The sequence below is a fragment of the Chanos chanos genome, chromosome 2, assembly GCF_902362185.1.
Source record: "Chanos chanos chromosome 2, fChaCha1.1, whole genome shotgun sequence".
In the NCBI taxonomy this organism is placed as follows: Eukaryota; Metazoa; Chordata; class Actinopteri; order Gonorynchiformes; family Chanidae; genus Chanos; species Chanos chanos.
Genome location: NC_044496.1, coordinates 7,732,981 through 7,753,771, shown reverse-complemented (window position 1 = coordinate 7,753,771; position 20,791 = coordinate 7,732,981). Strand labels below are relative to the sequence as shown.

At 45.0% G+C, this 20,791-nt stretch overlaps 1 protein-coding gene across 2 annotated transcripts in view; it reads right to left on the bottom strand.

The window, feature by feature from the left end:
* tcf12 (transcription factor 12) overlaps window positions 1-20,791 on the bottom strand; it is an 85,035-nt gene that overhangs the window by 9,211 nt on the left and 55,033 nt on the right. The window contains exons 9-13 of one of the 2 annotated variants that reach the window (XM_030794449.1): window positions 8,405-8,504; window positions 7,416-7,555; window positions 6,895-7,039; window positions 6,537-6,607; window positions 3,234-3,378 (exon numbers count right to left, since the gene is read on the bottom strand). In XM_030794449.1, coding sequence (XP_030650309.1) covers window positions 3,234-3,378; window positions 6,537-6,607; window positions 6,895-7,039; window positions 7,416-7,555; window positions 8,405-8,504 — 601 coding nt within the window. The remainder of the gene's footprint in view (window positions 1-3,233; window positions 3,379-6,536; window positions 6,608-6,894; window positions 7,040-7,415; window positions 7,556-8,404; window positions 8,505-20,791) is intronic. The other variant, XM_030794451.1, reaches the window with a different exon arrangement.

Genomic DNA, 20,791 nt, shown 5'->3' with positions numbered 1-20,791 from the left:
GGACAGGATGAGAGTCCCAGATCCAAGTGCTCTGATGCAAAGCTCACAGACTGTGTTTGAGTCCCTGAACAGATGCATACATGTGCATAAATATACTGAGATACACAGACACACACACACACATCCACACACACACACCCACAGAAACCAGCTGCCAGCATGACTCATGGAATCACATCAGTGAAACAGCACCTTGTCTCGCCATATTATTAAAAAAAAAATTATATGAGAGTGAGCAAATGAGACTAAGTCTGAGAGAGAGAGAGAGAGAGAGAGAGAGAGCACACACACACACACACACACACACACACACACAGAGAGAAGAACAACTTCTGTGGATGTGACAGCGTAAACAAATTCTATTTGAATAAACCCTTTTATGCATGAAAACGGTGGTTTTGGCGTGGTGTATTGCTGAAAATGGGAGAGATCTGTGTGACCCAGGCTAATTCACATCAGTTATTTTTTTCTGTCTTCTGCATCACATTCAGTCTACTCACTGGCTCCAAATGAGCATGCTTCTAAAAGGAATCCACCCTGACTTATCATAACCCCCCCTCTCCACCCCCCACCCCTTCTCAAACCATGTCCCCTTCTTACAAACTGCCAAACAAACTCTGACAGGAAGTAACATGTTTTGTTAAGGCAGTGGTGTAAACACAAAGAAAGGGGGAGAGAGAATGGGTCTTTGATGGAGCTTTGACAGTAATAACAGAGTCACGGGCTATTTACATAAAGCTGTGTTTGTAGGGCAGCCCCCCGGGCCTGGACTCTCTTGAGTGTAGCAACCTGCCATGTTCAACTGCAGAGGCCAGTCGAAATCCCCTCCTCTCGTCTGCACAACCTACACGCCTGTTTACATGATCTCTATCATCTCTATACTTTGTCAAAGTTACGGTTTTTCACAGACAGACAGGGTGAGAGAGCGTCAAAGAGAGAGAGAGGAAGAGGGAGGCCGTGGAGAGATGGCTTCGGTTCTCTCTCTTCAGAACAAACACCATCATCTCATCTCCCCCATCTCCTGGTTCTGGCCCTGGAAATGTTTAGGTAAGGACTTTCCAACAATTAATTCAAGGAACCCTCTTTCACGTAGGGGGATTTTTTTTTTTCTCTTAACGCACGGCTCACCCCCCCCCCCATCCACCCTCCTTTGAAAAAAAAATAAAAAGGCAGGGCGTAATTAACTGGGCTATTAAAAATTACTTTGGGGCAAGAAACGGGAGGGTCTCAGTGCTCAGCATCAACTTCTTTTCCCTGGTGCGGATGAAAGAGGCCCAGCTCATAAAGCCCGTGTAAGCGGGCAGGGCTGAAAAATGAACCTGGGCCTCTGGAGCACACGTGGGGGAAGAGATTTAATTGGCACAACACCGGCAGCAGGAGAAATGTACTTATGCCAGAGTTAAGAAACTAATCCAGGGAACCAGATGGATGTATTTGCGCTTAATCAAAACATCACAGCGGCGAATTATGCGCCCGCTTCTAAGAATAGCTCCTTTTTCCTAATCAAAAAACTTCAAACAAATACGTCGAGAGGGTGTACGGGATTCTTAGGCGTTCGCTTAACATTTAAGCTAATTAAGTGAATTGATATGGCGCTGATATGTGATTTTCAATCAGCAAAACTTGGTTTAGTATCAAACATTACAACTCACTTCATTCACCTACAATCAGTTTAACCACAATGCAATTCAGTGAATGACAGCAGCTGAGAGAGGCATTCTGACAAAGCCTAAACGAATGCCCGACGTGTGATATCTCCATTATGTGTGTTCTAAAGAGAACCCGGTTGGAGAAGAAGAGGGCAGGGTAGGGCAAGAATCCCTCAGTATGGGGCAATTAGAGTACCCCTCCCCAGCTGAGTCATAGCCCCCATACCTCCTTCTCTGTCCCTTGCTCTCTCTGGCTCAGACTCGGGGGTCTGAGGTGGGGGGGGTTGGACAGCTGTGGGCAGAACCCAAATGAACAGCTGAAACAGGGAGAGGACAACACACAGACAGCTGTCGGCACTAAATCACCACACACACACACACACACACACAAACACACATGCCAAAACTGCCCACTCACAAAAACAACAAGCCAACAAAATAGCTCGGACTAGGACGTCTGTATACGTCTCTTTCTCTCTCCAATCCCTCTCTCGCTGTCACTCTCTCTCCTTCATACACACACACACTTTCTCTCTCTATCCTTCTCTCTGTCACTGTTCCTCTCTTTTCACCATTCTTCTCTTTTTTGGTTCTCTGTTTCTCTCTCTCTTTTACACCCCTCCACTATCTCTCTGTGTCTACCCCTCTGTTTCTTTCTCTTCTCATCTCTCACACGTTCCCTCTGTCTGCATCTCTTTTTCTTCCTCTGTCGACTTCTGTCCCTGTCTGTTTTTCTACTATTTGTCTCTCCATCCCTGTCTCAATATCCTCTCTTTCTCTTACTCATTCTCTTTCTCTCTCTCCCTCTCTCTCTCTCTGCATCTCATAACTTTCACATTCCCAGCGGCACTCCCGGTCTGCTTGTGTATCAATCCTGTCAGCCATTGATAAAATCTTCCCAGCTGCGCATTATCTTTTTCAATCCCTCAAGCCACACACACACACACACACACGCACACACAGTCTGGTGCTGAAAGAGCCTGATCTCGTGTCTCTTCTGCATAGTCAGAGTGGATGAGTGTTTGCATGTTTGCGTATGCTGGACTGGTAAAGCCTGGCAGCCCTGGTGGAGCACAGTCAGATAACCATCAGCAGCGCTGAGTGCCGTCTGATAAAAGGCCAGGCTGATAACAGTCATCTGTGAGAACACTCCACTGCCTCACACCGCTCTACGGCAGCTCAGCACTACACTCTGGCTCTGCTAACGTCATTTGAGTCGGTGAAAAACAGGCCTTTTGAAAGTAATCACCCATTCTTCCAGTAGTACACAAGTTAATTCAGTCGCTCCATGTGTTTGCTCACACACTTGTTAGATCCACTTGTTTTGTACAGTTATTTGCTCACTGGTTCATGTGTTAATTAACCGCTTCACTTGTTCATAGATTACTCCATTCGTCCACACACTCTTGTGCGTAGGTGTGAGTGTAAGTGTGAATGTGAGTTTGAGCGTGAGTGTGAGTGTGTGTGTGTGTGTGTGTGAGTGTGTGTGTGTGTGTGTGTGTGTGTGTGTGTCTGTGTGTCTGTGTGTGTGTGTGTGTGTGTGTGTGTGTGTGGAGGAGTCAGAGAGGCAGACTGGTGCTCTACCTGCCCTTCCTGAGGGGCCGCTGGCCGTCACCACTGTACCTGCGGGAGCCGAGGCCCCAGCCGTGGCAGCCAGGGGGGACGGAGAGCCCACGGGGGTGGAAGGGTTCGAGGGAAAACTACTGCTGGTGTGGTCAGGAGAATAAATCTGTAAAGAGAGAGAGAGAGAGCGAGAGAGAGAGAGAGGGAGAGAGAGAGACAGAGTTAAGAAGACAACACATGCAACCTTTAAGAGCTGGACCTGTCTTCTCCCTCATGGCAGTTTACAGGCGCGGTCTCCATCCCTCAGCTTGTGCGATGCCAAAAACCGCCTCATCAATTCAACTGATTTTACTAGCAGAGAGCCCGTAAAGCTGCTCTGGGCATACATATGGGCTTTTAACAGCCTCTGAGATGGCTGGAGAGGCCCGTTACGACACCTCCACACCGACAGCGTACCCCCCCTCCCTAACGCACGTGCCTGCTCCTGCTTCAAGAGTCACAGCACACACCTCCGTGACTGTGTGTCCTATAACTAGACACAATATAACTGAAAGGCTCCTAAGAGAACAAAGAAGAGATTCCTGTTACTGCTGAATAGGGGTAAAAGAAACACAAGGCCACACTACAACAGAGCCTGTAACGCTCCCTCCATCACAGCTGACTCCGGTCCTCAAATTTCATTTACATGGTCACAGCATTTACTTAATGTAAGTCAGTCATAATACAGAATAGAGCAGAGAGAGAGAGAGAGAGAGAGAGAGAGAGAGAGAGAGAGAGAGAGAGAGAGAGAGAGAGAGAGAGGGTGATAGAAGACAAAAGCGACAGGCAAAAAAGAAAACAGGAAAGGGGATTCACTTGTCATTAATCCAAATTTTTTGGAGCTGGTTACAGTTGATGAGTTTCCCACTCTCTCTCTCTCTCCCTCAGCTATCCTTCACGCAGAACCCTGTTACAGATGAAAGCTAATGAAAGCACTGGGCTAGCCCCCCCTGGCTGCCTATTACCTAGCCTGGGTGAGGTTCCGTCTGGAGCCCAATAAACAGAGAGGCGCTACGAGGGAGAGGGGCTTTCAGTTCCTGAGAAACGTCCCAGGTTCACGTCTCGCATCACCGTAAATAGCCTGCGTGCTGTTCCAGGATTAACATGCTGATGGTGTTAAGCAGGATGTGTCTTTTAAGCACAGACATTACATTTTACACAGTTCCTGCAGGGATTTTTACTTTTTTTTTTTTTTTTTGTTTGCTTAGACAAATGCAGGATTAAGAACCACATTCAATTTTTCTCATTTCTTATAAAAGGGAATTTTATCCGAGGATAGAGAGTGGAGTATTAGAGCTTTGATTCGGTATAATTAGCAAGGACACAGCGGCATATCCAGGCGGATTTGACTGGAAGCTACGCTAAAGCATTGAGACAGTAGTACTTGTTAGGGGATCACAAAACCCATTTCAGTTAAAAAATAAATAAATAAAGAAGAAAAAAAAATAACAGAGAACACATCAAAACACAGTTACTATCATTATTAATCTTCTTATTAAATCCTAAATGCCACACTTCCATGTTTCAATCAACTCTGTAAATCCAGGCTGCGGCTTTGGTAAGTGCATCTGACTGAGGGCTGGAATAAGCCTGTTGTTATTTATTTTTTTATAATGATGTTTTTATGTTAAAATGAGAACCTGCTGAACACGCATACACTCTGTGGCATCCACTCCTGTTGGAGAAATCCTACCACTAGGACAAATCACAAGTGCAAATCCAAAAAAAAAACCCCAAACAGCACTGGGGCCGGACTGGCCGACTCCTTTGTCTGTGTTTTTGGTTTAATTTGAGTTCCTTTACGGCCGTGGCTTCTGACCCCGTAAGATCAGGCTGCCCATTCTCCGTGTCCTCAACGACTTCTGCTGCGCTAACGCGGCAACACGCCTAATTTTACCGGCAACAAACCAAGCCCCACCCACTCATCAGTCACGCTCCCCGCAGCCAGCAGGGGGCCAATAAGCACGCCCTGTCTAAAGGGAGCCAGAACAAAAGCCTTACAATGGGGCGACCCACGAAGCGGCAGCACCCCTCGGCACACACGCACACGCTCCGTTCGACTCCGCCTCTCGCCTCACCCCCGGCCGAACCGTGTCCATTTCAACACAGCTTTGTCATGCTAATAGAATTGAGTCTGTGAATACAAAAAGACTTAATTTGCGATTATCATACCCCCGCCCCCCCCCCCACAACACACACACACACACACACACACACTCTCTCTCTCTTCTCTATTTGTGCGTGTGTGCCAGAGTGTGCACTTGTGGGCAGCCAACTTCACCCGAATGAGTCTTATTACATTCTTTTTTTCTTTCTCTCCTCCCTTCCCTTTCTATCAAAGGAAGGAGGGAAGTTATTAGAGGAATTTAATTTCTCAGGATTGTGCTGTGCTGGGGTGGGTTTGGAAGCAGAGAAAGAGGGAGAGAGACACAGAGAGAGAGAGAGAGAGAGAGAGAGAGAGAGAGATGGGAATAGCTGTGTTGAGGAAATGTGTTTCAAACTACAACTCCTGTTTTTGACCGTGGGGTGAAAACTATTAAATACACCAGTGAACTGTCAATACATGCCCCGCAGCAGACTGGTCATACTCTTCATAACCGCTTTCATCCCTACTTAATGTGGACTAAACAAGTCGTCAGGGTTACCATGGGCTTAGGTTTCAGTCAGACACTTTAGAAAAATGGTACATTTAGCCTAGAGGTCTTTATCCAAACCAATGTATAATCCATAGGCTTTGGCTTGGCTTTACGCACTGCTCCTTCCTCTTGCGTACTCCCCCAGATTAAGACTACAATTATCCAGGCTTAGATCCGAAAACATGCACAAACACATCCCCTGACCTTATTCAATCTGACAATGTTCAGCTCAGAATCTCAAAAAAACGCCCAACCCCCTCTTCCGGCCCAGCGCGAGAACAAGTGTCCCCCTTTGGAGTCTTAAGAGTTCCATGACTTTGGGGGAGGGGGAGGGGGAGGGGGTAATCTCGGCTGACACTCAAACACCAGTTCAACGCAGGGGTTCCTGGTAACATCAAACCATTCTGAGTTGGGCAACATCGAAACTGGTTTACATTCAGATTCTTCACCATCAGCATAATCCATACATCAAGATCAGTGTAATCCCAGAATGGTTAAGCTGAGACATAGGTATATGCACAAGTCTCTATGTTTCCTGTGTATTACAACCAGACTTGTACAAATATCTATATAGCTCCCGATCCTATTTAATGGCATTCGTTTTACTGGGAATTTGACTGGGAATACTGTGAGAATAAACAGCACTCACCGAAGCAAGGGCTTTGCCCAGAGCATCACCAGTCTGTGAACTTCCAGTCGGGTTCCCCCGGTTGGCAGCAGCTAGATAGAGATGTCACACAATACAAAACACCCATTAAAAATAACTACACAGACAGGCATTAACAAGAGATAAAGGCATGGCATATTAAAAATGTCTGACGTGAGACTCGTTGTTTATTCCATCTGAGTCTTAAAGAACTAACGACCAACAAAGGTGACGTGAAACGATCGGGTCCTTCAGATCTCTGAATAAATCTAAGGCATTAAAAGGAGGGGCCACGAGGCTGGTGTGTGTGTGTGTGTGTGTGAGTGTGTGTGTGTGTGTGTGTGTGTGTGAACTGGCATACCCATTGCGGCTTCGGTGGTGTTGACGGGCGGAGTGTGGGAGGCTGTAACGAAGGGAGAAGTGCTGGCATTGCTGCGGTGGAAGCTGGACATGGGAGGAAGACTGGGATTCATGTCTGTCGGAGAGACGGAGTGAGGCGGGTAGTTCTGCAAACGACAGATTTAAAAAGGTCAGACGGAGAGAGAGAAAAGGACAATGCGCTGTGGACACAAAGGAAAAAAAAAAAACAAAAAAAAACCCCCAAAAAAACCTAAAGCGAGATGAAGTCAGGGGAGTACGGAGAAAGTGCTCTGCTGGAACATTTGGCAGAAACCCCTGAATTTCACTTCGCTCATTTTCATTTAGAAATGATCATGTATAACCTAGTCACTGAATTTGCAAAGATCTGTGTTTCTGATACTGAACTAGTGTACGGTATTTAAATGACAAAACAAAGAATACTCAAACTTCGTTTGGTTAGATAATGCAGTAGAAGGTCAGAGTTTAACCGTCTGATAGTTTGTTCTAGGGGTGTGGGCTCACCAGACGGTCATGTGAGTGCAGGTTGCTATAGTTTCCGGACTGTGACATATGAGATGATGATCCTCCCAGCATTCCGCCGTAGCCGGGCTGGCTGATCCCATTGGACGAGTTCCAGGGGTCTGAGGAACCGTGGGTCCCATCTAAGTGACGAAATGAAAAAGAAATATTTTGACCTACTTTGCCATCTCCGCTCCTTCACATCAAGAAATTGTAAAATGTAAAACACGCTAAGAAAGCTAACTCTGTTCCCATGAAAGACAATGACATCTTTGTGCACATAAACACACAGAGAGGAAGACATCAAAGCTTAGAGAAAAAGCCGACAGGCATTCAGCACTGAGGGCAGACCAGGCCGAGTCACACACACACACACGGGTTCCTCAGAGCGTCTGGCCTTATGGCTTAGATGGAGCACAGACGCAGAACACAGCTGACATAACAGAGCCCCCCCCCCCACCCCCCGTTCAGCTGCAAAAAGTTCTGCTCCATGCTCCTTTTAAAACCACAAGCACAAAAATCACACACACACACACACACGCACACACACACACACACACAAATTCTCCAGCATTCACATAAAAACAGAGACTCAAGTATCACCCAGTTTATTACTCAGTTATGAGTCCTACAAGAGGCGAGAGCTGACAGTCCGTTGTGTTTACAATTACAGTCCAGTTTTCTGAGTTTAAATGAACTGGTCTATACTTACAACTATCCTCAGCTCTGACTAAGAAGGAAACAGATTTCAAATCCAATGAGGTCTGACTGCCTCAAGGGTCTCCCTGGACTAGTCTTGCATGTAGGAGTCAGCACAATGGCTGGGATCCTGAGTCTAACAGGGCACTACTATCTCTAATGAGGTATAATTATAATTCAGTAATGGCTAAATGAATACTAATCTAAGACAGTCGGTGTAAATAAAGGGGGCAGAGAGGTAGTGGTGCTGTCGGACTGAGGGGTTAGGAACGGTCGAGGAGAGGCTCGCTCACCGAAGAAAGTGCTTGCGAACATGCTGCTGGGTGGTTTGGGCGACGGATAGGAGGGAGAATCTCTGTTGAAATCATCTGAGTTTGGAGACGGCGCGTACACCTGTAAAACACAGGGGGAGACACAGACAAGACAAACAGGTCAAGAGAGGAGTATGACAACAACATACTGAAAAAGGACTGCATCGTTAAAACAAATCCTTCTTAAACCTTTCAGTCTTTTTTTGAGTACCATGCAACCTGCATTCACTCTCCAAAAACTATTTATTAGTTCTGATGAAAATGGGAAAAGAAAAAAAATGACTCATGAGTTTTAACATCCTGAGAACTGTATATTAATCCTCTAAAATAAACATCAAGGCTTCCGGATTTCCACAGAAAAAAAATTCAAAACAAAAACAAAAACAAAAACGACTACGCTATCACACACTGTCAATTCTGCATCCTTTTCATGTAGCAGCTGGTTGATTTGGGGATGATGATGTACAGAGAGGGGAGGATTAGCTGAGCCTGTTTGCATTTCAGACTGGTTTATTCCTTAATTGGGATGTAATGATATTGATCCACATGTGTCCCCATTAAACACTGCAAACTACAGATGGAGTGCATCAAATAGGTAAAAATGTGTGTGTGTGTGTGTGTATGTGTGTGTGTGAGTGTGAACGTATTTCAGGAGTTCCTGGGTGAGACGGGGCGGGGACAGCTGAAGAGAGCGGCTCTCTTTTTGCCCGTCCCAGAGAGAAGGGGATCAAAGAGACATTAATGTCAGTGCAAAACCCAGCACTGTGGTGTCTGACTTTATTCAGCCCGCATTCACCAGTAACCATGTACTCATGGCACAGAGAGAGAGAGAGAGAGGAAAAGAAAAAAGGAAAACTAAAGAGAAGAAAAGAAAAGAAAAGAAAAGAAAAGAAAAGAAAAGAAAAGAAAAGAAAAGAAAAGAAAAGAAAAGAAAAGAAAAAAGAAAAGTGAAGATATTCTCCTTTTTTTGTCCCATGTAGCGAAACAGATTAGTCCTAGATCCAAGCGCTATACCAGTCTCTTTGCTAAACCTGCTCCACAAAGTCCAAAAGATGTTTCAGGGCCTGATTGCAAAAACATGTTTTAATGAGCAATCTGCATAACACAAACCACATGGACAGAGAGGCTGTATGGCACACAGTGAGGAATGCAGGGGAATATGTTTCACATTTAACTGAGACTGCCTGGACTGTTTCCTCACCTCTGAATCATTCAAGCTAATGAACGCTGATATAAATATTTCTTTAATCAGGTCTGATAAATTTGAGTCTCTTGGTCAGGTGTTTTCAACCTCCCCAAAGACGCTGACAGACGAAACCGATTAATGGTAGTGGAGGTTAGCTGCAAATACAGGTACGTGCACACGCTCAGACAAAAAGACACTTAGATCTCGCTGCACAAAAAATTCCAGAATAACTACACACTTAACATTACATTCACCACAACATCAGAGTGTGTGCACGTGTGTTCCCTGAGCTCTAAGCTCTAAGTAGGGGGGGTTGGGTGATTCGCTGAGGCTACAGTGTTGAGCCGTATGATTGGCTGAGACTGTGCTCTGTTCCGGTCTGCTTTAAACATTCGGTGTGTGTGTGTGTGTGTGTGTGTGTCTGGGGAGGGGGGGGGCAGTGCAGGCCAGCTCACACATGTGACCCACGGCTGAGGGACTCCCTGGCCTGATCCCAGGTTAGCGAAGGGCTGAAGCTAAGGCTTTGTCTATGGCTCAGTCTCAATGGGCAGCATATGGCAGAGGATAATGCTAATTGTCCTCTTTACCCCGAGCTAACCAGTCTAGCCGTTAATAAACCGGCACGCGCACACACACACACACACACTCACACACACACACACACACACACACACACACACACACACTCACACACTCACACACTCACACACACACACACACACACACACATCAGGCACCCCAGTTCCTCTGGCCGCCAAGGGAGAGTAAGAACAGAGTGAGCGTGGTAGAGCGCTTCCTTTGACGAGGATATTCATTAAAGAGCCGTCAGTCACCCTGTCCTCCCTAGTCAAAACACAACTCTACAGAGAAGTGAGTGTCCACACGCTGCCTCTTCATCTATGCAAATACTATCTGCACATGAACAAAGATACAAACAATCCACTGGTGAACGTAGTGACAATAAACCCTGTCAAAGAAGCGCTTTTCATCAGACTGAAGATGTTGGGATTGAGCTGTGGGAAAAAAAAAATATGAAAGGAGACTGGTGTGATTGGTTGAGGAGTTCTCCCACACCCACCCACAAATCTCTCTGGCTGTCACACCTGCCTTTGATCTGAACTCCACCTCATTCAAAGCAGCACATGGAAAAACCATTAAACTGTCAACAAACGGATAAACTCAATGACAACCATAAAAAACAACTCCCCCTCTAAAAAAGAAATGATTATGGAAGGAAAACCAGGCCAACAAAACAGGAGGGAAAAAACTCCATCAACAAAACACACACACACACACACAAACACATACACACACACATACAAACCCGCACGCAGAAGTTCAAAGCCAAAGACTGTTAGTGACAACAGAACACCGTGTCTCTGCACGTCACTGGGGTTGGATTCAACTCAAGCCCGGGGGCTTTTTTCTTTTCAGCTTCGATCTAACACATCCTAGAAAGAAAGCGCATTGCTTTAACACAATAGGCCCCCATTACATGGCCTTCTTCTGTCCTGATGGGACATGTTACATGTTTTAGAGTCCGAGTCTGATGGAAAGTCAACCGTGAAACGCTCCTGCCCAAAAGGTAAAGGTGTAAAAGCCGCCGCGGGACGGAGAAAAACAACGCCGAAAGGGCAAACGCTTCAACTTTTCTTCTCCTTTTTCTCCCCTAATGAGCCTGAGGTAAAATATTTCCTCTGACAAATTTTGGGATTTTTTTTTTTTTTTTCCTTTCCTGCAACATGTCAAATTTAACACAGCCAGAAGTTTTGCTTTAGGTGCTTAATGTGATTTTATGAATCTCTCTCGCTCTATGTTTTTTTTTTTTTTTTTAATGAGATCTAAACTGAATTTCACATGAGGGATTCGACACAGGAAAAAGCCAACACCTTAGGTAAACAGGTTCCCAGCCCTCCACATCTTTTCCAGTATGTGAATTAAGCTGAGAACGAGGATTCAAAAGGGGGGGGGGGGGGGAGAAACACATCTCACACTTCATAAATAGCCCATATCAAAGTGACTTACACTGTCTGCACTACGGGGCCCTGACCGTAAAGCTAATGGCAACAGCTCCACATTCAAACAAGTCAATGCCACTTTTATTTGGAATGACACTAACTATCCATGGCATCTATCTTTTCATTTCATTATTAAAAAAAAAAAAAAAAAAAAAAAGACAAACAAGACACAGAACGTTTTAATGGGCATTCAGTGTCTGTTTTGAATCATAACGTTCAACCCTGACCCAAACACGCCACATGCTCCTAATTCTGCGTGAGCCTCTCTCTCTCGGTCTGAAATTCAAGGCTGGAAATAGATCATATAAAAAGATCAAAGTGCTCTTTGTGGTACAGGAACAAAGGGGGATTGACATAATAGGGTATTGAGGAAAGCTAGCAGTGGTCTGAGCGAACTGACCTCAAATACGTGAATCCTTCACTGGCATAAAACTAAACAAGAGCTCAGAGCTATGGGTGACGATAAAACTCAAACGGTTCCTTTTTCTAGGTGTGAAATACGCGGCAGAATAATATATCAGTCTAATGTGCTAAGAGTATTAAGGGAATAAATGTGATGACTAAATCAAATCAAGGCTAGTTCTGAAATTTAGTAAACAGATGGAGAATTCTCCTGAGTTTTTGTGTGAGACTGGAGCACTAGCAAAGCAAGCTGAAAACTCTCTCTTTCTCTTTCTTTTTTTTTTTTGTTTGTTTGTTTTGGGGTGGGGGTTTGGGTGAGGGGGGGGGGGGGGGGTTGACTGAAGTTGTATGCTTCATTCAATGTTTTGCTTTGTCTGGAACCGCCGCTTACTCGAAAGGAAGTAGGTGGAACCTTTACTTTCTCTCTCTCTCTCTCTGTCTCTCTCTCTCTCTCTCTCTCTCTCTCCCTCTGTCTGTCTGTCTGTCTGTCTGTCTTTTTTTTCTATCACATCCTTTATTCAGCACAAGTGGCAAGCCGCAGCACCTCACTTTGCTTTTACATCTGTGACACCGTTCCTTGCCAGAACGTCAGAGAAAATTCCGGAATAAAGACGCACGCACACACGCACACGCACACGTGCACACGCACACGCACACACACACATATGCGCACGCAGGTACGATGTCATAAAGCTCTGAGAGTAAGAGGGAATCAAAGGAGCGGTAACGGAGAGGTGCAGGGATCCCGTCAGGCTCCCTGTAGAGCGCGGAATGCCGCTGTGATTAAAAACAGATGGAATAACAGCAACACTGGTGCTTGGAGCTCAATGTGCAAACAGGAAAGCTGAACCTCCACAGACAGCCTCTTTCTCTTAATCACTCCCAGACTCCCACTCCTGATTATCTCAAGCCCGTCTAAGAGTTGAGCCAGGCGGCCAGAGAAAATCAATTTACAGCTACAAATACGTCAATTCTGAGGCAAAGACATGAGAACAAGTACAAGTTCAAAGCACCCAAAATTTTTAAAGAAATTATGAATACATCCGTTTTAAAATGGATGAATTACCGAAACTCTTGAGTTATTTATCACAAGTGATCTCAAAGCAACATCATTTTGTTTACTCTTCACATTCAGTTTTATCAAGACAGTGGAGCTGTGTTGACAGAGTTTAAAAAATAAAAAAAAGCTTTAATTCAATGCCACTCTGAAATTCTTTGGGGGAGAAATTATTCTTATATATATATAAATATATATATATATATATATATTATAATATATTATATATATTATATCCTATATATACATATGCACCTAAAATGAAATCGCGCTGAAATAACCAGTCACACAGCTGTAACTGAGGCAATGGAAAAAAGCAGTCAGCAGCCCAGACACAGACACAGGACAGCAAGACTACAACTCCGGAGCGTGCGCACAAACACACACTCACACACACTCGCACTCGCCAAGTTGTTCTGCCACATCACTTACTACACAACATTAATCCTGACAATACACCTCATTAATGTAATGATTTACACAGAGAGACTTACATACAGACGTCTCTGTATCTACCTTTATTCCTCAGAGAAAGAAACAAACTACTCACCGACTTGCCATTGTAGTAATACATTAAAGAATTGCTGCCCATTCCTGGCACAGGGTAGGCGCAATACATGATGACTTTCCGCAGTTCAGAGGACGAATCGAGCAAGTGTGTGGTTTTCAGAGCACAGGAGACAACAAGAGCAGAACGCAAACTCTCTCCCTACACATACATCCAAGCAGCTCAGTGGGGACTAATTCCTCCAGTCCCGGCCCTAAACACATGGACGTACTCAAAGAAAACTTATGCAAAGCAGGACTGAACCATCACGAGCGGCAGTTGGAGGGAGGGGTGGCTTAGGGGCAGGGGGAGTGGCCACAGCACACGGTTTGCTCCCGCCCCCTCACTAAGCTTCAGAAGTGCTGAAGCAAAGAGAGAGAGGGACAGAGAGACAGAGAGGTGGAACAGCAAAACAGAAAGAAAAAAAAGAGGAGGGGGGGCGGGGGTTTGAAAACAAACAAGTGAGCGGATTTAATCATCCGTTTAAAGAGTAAGAAAGAATCTGATGACTAAAAATGATTGAATTCTTTTTAGATGGAGAATCTCAAGGAACCCAGGACTAAAATAATAACTGAAATTATAAAAAGGTCACATTTGATTTAAAAAAAAAACAAAACAAAACAAAAAAAAAAATGTAGAAAAAAAAGACAATAAACAAAACAAAAAGAAATAATTCACATGTTTACAGGTTTCAATCTTCAGGTTTCTGCTGCAGAGCTTTTGTTGGGGAAGAGGAGTAATTTAAGTGTGCTCTACTTTCCTGAAGATTTTACAAAGCTCTAACTCTGTCCATTTTCCCTTAGCATCAAAATCATAGAGGATATTTTAGGTCAATGAGATAAAATAAGAATAAACCCCAAAAAACACATAACTTTTATACTAGGCAATATATAGCTTAAACTGAATCTACCACTAAGTGCATGCATGTTTGTAATTCAGTCTCCATGAACTTCATGAGCCAGACCAACACTCTTGAGTCAGTTAAAATAGCATTAATGGGACTTTTTCAGTCAAAATGCACCCCCTGTCACGCTGTGGCTGCTGACGGTCGGATGCAATAGAGAGAGAGAGAGAGAGAGAGAGAGAGTGCGCATATGTGTGTGTGTGTCTCTCTCTCTCTAAGTGTGTCTGTGTGTGTGTGTGAAAGGGAGAGAGAAAGTTAAAGAGCACATCCAACAGCTGCAGGGGGGGTCGGTCCTGACGTAAGCCAACAGAGACATGATGCTCCATTTCCTCAATTCAACCGCTCCCAACCCCCAATCCCCAACCTCACCCCCGCCCCCATCGGGGCCCCCGACCCACAGAGCAGAGGGGAATGGAGGGGTGCAGACCTAACCGAAACAGCTACACCTTAGGCACACTCCAACATACACACAGTTGAAGAGAAGAGAAGAGAAGAGAAGAGAAGAGAAGAGAAGAGAAGAGAAGAGAAGAGAAGAGAAGAGAAGAGAAGAGAAGAGAAGAGAAGAGAAGAACAGAGAGAACAAGAAAGAAAGAAAGAGAGAAAAGAAAGATAGAGTAGGGGGGACTGTGTGTGTGTGTGTGTGTGTGTGTGTGTGTGAGAGAGAAAGAGGGGAGTGTGGAGGCTCTATCCACAGAGCCCTGCGGTGTGTCAGTGACGAGACCTAAAGCCCACTCCAGCCCATCCTGTTCTCTGTCTTTCATGTTCTTCACTGGGTGCTTCCTGACTTCTCATTCACAACATTATTGTTATGGAAAGATGAAAGCAGGGAAAACCATACTTTATTATGCTTCCCCCGACTCTATCCTTTAATTCTATTATTTTTTTTTATTCCTCTTTCTTCTCCCTAACTCTTTCATTCTGTTCCAAGCCACTGAATTGACAGACTGGTACCACTTTAAAACTGGAACCGTTTCAACTTGATGCTTTCAAAAAAAACTGCCACGATAGAAACGTGTTTGAAGACTTCAGAACCCAAGCGCAGATAAAGAGTGCGGTACTGAGGAGAAAAAAAAAATCAAAATAATTTAAAAAATGTTCAAAATTACAGAAGAACAAAACAGATGGACTCAGCACAAGAGTCACTTATGGCTATGTGCCCATGTACTGTTCACCATTTATAAACTAGTAGTACAGAGTAAAAAAAAAAAAACCTGACAAGACATAACAGAAGGAGTGTAGAATACTACAGAAACACCGTTTGTCCACTTCGGCTTATGACTCTACTACGAGTTTTCCTCATTTTAAGACAATTAACAGGGTGAAATATTGCTGTCATACGTCGCAGAGCTCCTTGGCCACGGACTGTATGCTTAGAAAAACAGAATACGTTTTGGTCACCACATTAAAATGGACAGAGGGAAAAACACTAGAGCACTGACGACATCTCAGGGCTTGGTCGTCCGACGTCCCGGTCCTGTCTGAGACCCGACGCTGAGCCTACGACTTAAAGAAGTGTCTGTAGTGCAGTTAAACTGGGCCAGACGGCGTCTGTCAAACCTGTCTGCCCGTTCGCCTCTTCTCAGAACTCTGCCCCAGTCCTCATTCAGTCAAACACATCGCTATCTCACACAGCTTACTGTTAATGTCTGCAGGAGACTGAGAGCAAGGTAAATCTAGCTATAAGGGTCAAGGCAATTAGAGAAGGTGCTTACCTCTCTCTCTCTCTCTCTCTCTCCCTCTCTCTCTCTCACACACACACACACGCACAGCAGGCTGGAGTAGCAACGTCTAACAGTCTTAAGCAAGGTGACTGAATGGCTAGTGAGGTCTACATGGGCACAGTGTACACAGGAATATGCATTACACAAGCCACACAAAAGCAGTGTTAACTTTATTTGGAAGATGGTTGGGGTTATGAAGTTGCCTTTAATTGTCTACGCTTAAATAATGAGTTTACACATGTGGGCTGTGGAAACATAAAAACCAGAGGTGATTCTGGGTCACCTTTAAGCAAGCCAAAACAGACACAGACGATTCACTTCTGCTGCTCCTTATCAAGAGTGTTCCCAATTCACAAACACACTTATCTCATATCCTGTGGACTAATTTCCATGACTTCTCCCCAGATACAGACAACTGAGTACTCCTCCAGTCTAACTGACCCAGTGCTACATAACCCAACCCACACACACACACACACACACACATACACACACACACACACACACTCACACTCACACTTCATTTTTACCTCTGTTTACCCAGTTTAAAGCTAATCTCATGCATCATTTCTTTCTCCTTAGAGGTTTTCAGAAGCTGTTTATTGTACCGTATATTAAAAAAAAAAAAATAAAAAATAAAAAATTAAATAAATCATTTAAAAACCCAGACTTTACATAACAGAGCTCTCACTTTACACCTACCAAATTCTCTGCTGGAGATGCCTATGGCTGTTCTATTCCATGAGAGTGAAACATCTAATTTAGGACACAGTTATAAGGATTATCTCTAGGTAAACGGACATACTGTGGTTCCTGTCGTCCAGTCACGGTAATCCAGAACAGACCAGAACAGACCAGACCAGAGTGCGTCTAACAGGTCACGAAGTTTACCTCCATTTTCGTGCTACCTGTCACCGTGCCAATGCATCAGGCAGCCAACAGGTCGAAAATCCAATCAAACGAAGCCGCGCTGTCTCACACAGTTCCTTGATTTACACCTGACACTGAAACCGCTCACGCTCTCACACACACACGCGCGCCTACCCACACACACGCACACGCAAGGTCTAGAGCTTCCATTCCATCTGCTGTCTGACCCATAAGCACGTCTCTGGTCCTCACGTGCTCCCTGGCAGCGTTGAAAGCAGGTTACAAGGCAAAAGGCTTAGGCAAACTCTAAACAACACACACACACACACACACACACACACACACACACATACACACACACTCCGTCTTCAGCTAATCAGCTCTGATTGTTGACAGAGCAGGCTCTCTGAGGGGCTGCCAGCAGGCTCCAATCAAGGTCTTCGCTATTAATGTAGTGCACACACATACACATATATAGTAGCATGTGCAGACACACACACAGACACAGACACACACACACACACAAAGACATGTGCATGCAAACACGCATGCGTTCACTTACACACACACACACAGTCCTACATAAATAATTTACAACACTGTGGATTGTGAGTAATGACTTTAATCTAGGCATTAATTTGTGCTCTCTGTTCTCTGTGTTGTGTGTTTTTTTCCCTCTGGCAGATGAAAGAAGCTCGTGTCTGCTTTGTTTGTCTGATCCATTATCTCTAGTTCTCTTGTCAGTGGTGAATTTCAGAAAGCCAAACACAGATAAACACACTGGTCCCCAGCCGTGGGTCAGCCTCTGCTCAGGATCAGCCCAGTCAAATGAGCCACATCTATCTAATCGCCTATCTGATGAGCTCATCTCTACACATACACACACACACACATACACATACACACACGCACACGCACACGCACACGCACACACACACACAAACACATATACATACACAAACACACACACATACACACAAATACATACACACACACACTCATACGCACACGCACACACACACGCACACACACACGCACACACACAAGCACACACACACACACACGGGCCAAGAACACTGCCCTCTGGTGGAGCCACATTGACCGGATAACCCAAACGGAAAGGGTATCAGTTTAGGTCTGAAAACAAATAAATAAATAAGATAAAAACACAAGCATACTAATGACTGATTAAACACTCAACGGTAATGCCACTTTAAGCCATGTCAGATATAATTTTACTGTGTGTGAAGCATGTGTTTCCCATGAGTCACTCTGGGCCGTCCAGGTTCCTCAGGTCAGCTCTGCCACTTAGATCTGTTGATTTGTTCAATAAGTCTATTAAGACACATGGCTCTTCACGAGAGTAAAGAATCAAACACTATGATAAAACCTGATAGCTGAGAGCCAAGAGACGCTAAGAGGGGGAAGAAAAGCGATGAATCTATTTAAAACACATTTAGAAATGCTTTAAAACAGACACAAAAAAAAAGCTGTTAGAGCAAGATTTAAATCAAATCAAAAGCAAATTCATTTTATGCTGTATTTCACAGCTGAAAACAAATGCTTTAAATTTGCAAGAACAAGAAACAACAGCCACAGTGAAACACAACACAAAATGAGAACAGAGACCCATTGAAAGAACAAAGAACAGAGGAAACATGAAAGGAGCACATCAAACTCAAGCTTTGGTGTTATTTTTACATGACTTTAGTGGTGTGTTTTATCCCTAGGCATGTCCATCTACTGCTGCCCAGCTCTGCTGGGTCCTGACCCTGCATTAGGGGCTGAGGTTCAAAGAGAAGCTCCAGAAATAAGATGTGGTTCTTACTGCCTGCACATACAGACCTGGCCTGTAGAGGGCAGTACAGTCAAAAATCCTGGTAGGTGTTTTCTGAATGAAGGAGTAGTCAGTCGACTGGAGTCTAGTTAAAAAACACACAGATGCAGGAACACACACACACACACACACAAATGCACAGACACACATGCATGCAGGAACACACACACACACATAAACACACACACACACACACACACACACACGTCTCCTCTGCCTGTCATTCTCTGAAGCTCCCTTTCAGCTACAACCCTGGCTGTTAGTAGCATATCCCAAAGCTCCAAACTTCCTCTTTTGAACACCCATTTCTCTGCTAAGTGCAACTCTCGCAGAAACAAGGCTGTCTGAACAATCTGTCAAACACAAATGACAATCTTTTTTGTCGTTCACAGTCAGGGTTCTCGCTTGCAAATCTCCCTGAGGGAAGAAGAGTCCTCTTCATGCTTTCTTTCTCCTCCCGCCTGCTCCTGCCCTCCCTCTCTCCCTCTCTCCTGCTCTCTCTCTTCTCCTCCTCCGGCCTAGCATCAACGCACTAAAAGAGGAAGTGTCACATCAAGCAACAGAGCCTGTGACAAGGACACTTTAAAGAGTGCCAGCTATTTACACTCTAGTCTTAGCCTGGCAGCTACATATGAGTCTCCAACAGCACAAGCAGCTTCTTGCCCCCAAACCCACACACACACACACACACACACACACACACCCGCTTTGCTCTCTGACTGACTGTCTGGCACACTGGACTCCTTCGAGCACAGGTGCCCACCCAGCTGCCTGCCAGCATTCCCGCTCTCGGCGCTGCAGACAGAGAGACTGTGTGTGGGGTAGGGAGAGGATGGAGGAGCTGTCCGTGGGGCTGCCTCTGTCCCGACCTGTGGCTTTGACCTTCATGTGGTTACAGGGTCGCTCGGTTCAGAGGTCTGCAGGAGTAACAGATCTCGTACGTGGCTCACGTACACGTGCCGTTCGCCTCAAAGCCGGCCCTTTTGTGCTGTGCGTCGACGCGTTCGTCATGAATTTCTCGTTTTTTTCAGACAGCATTAAACACATCTTTTGCCGCTCCTCCGATACAGAATGCACCGCCCACCATCTCTGTGGTTTAATAAGCTCTTTTAAAGGAGCTTCGGGGAGGCACGGGGAGGGCGTGTGTGTGTGTGAGGGGGGGGGGGGGGCAGGTTTAAGAGAAGGTTAACGTGAGTTCAGCGCTGTGTACTGATGACCCACAGTTGTAAACACATGTGCATTAGAAAGCTGCAGCTGTCTATCACCGACGGTCTCTCTCTCTTTCTCTGTTAAAATACGGGATGATTACCCAAATACAGGAAGGATGCCTTCCCTTAAATATTTACACTCAGGCATAAACTCTGAGTAGTTATCCATATCATGGACAAAAACAGCAAAAAAAAAAATCTAAATCCACGAGACTGTTCAAATGGAAATGGTTAAACTATTTTTAGGTGTGTGAAGAAAGGAAGGGAAAGATGGAAGTGGGGGGGGGGGAGAGAGAGAGACAGAGAGAGAGAGAGAGAGAGAGACAGGAAAGAAAGAACAAATAAATAAAAAAAAGAGGTAGTGGAGAAGCAGAGTCCCAGTAGAGAAGAATAATGATGGGAAGCATTGTATTCATTTTGTTTATCAAGCAGCTCTTGGTGCCTCTGGTGAGGCCTCTGGTGCCGACATCAGCAAAAGCTTTCAACAGCTGCATTCCTGTCTTACAGGTACACTGCAGCTCACACAGCAGCTTCTACACACACACACACACACACACATGCGCACACACACACACATATATATACACACACACAGCTGCCCCCAGCAACCTAGCATGAC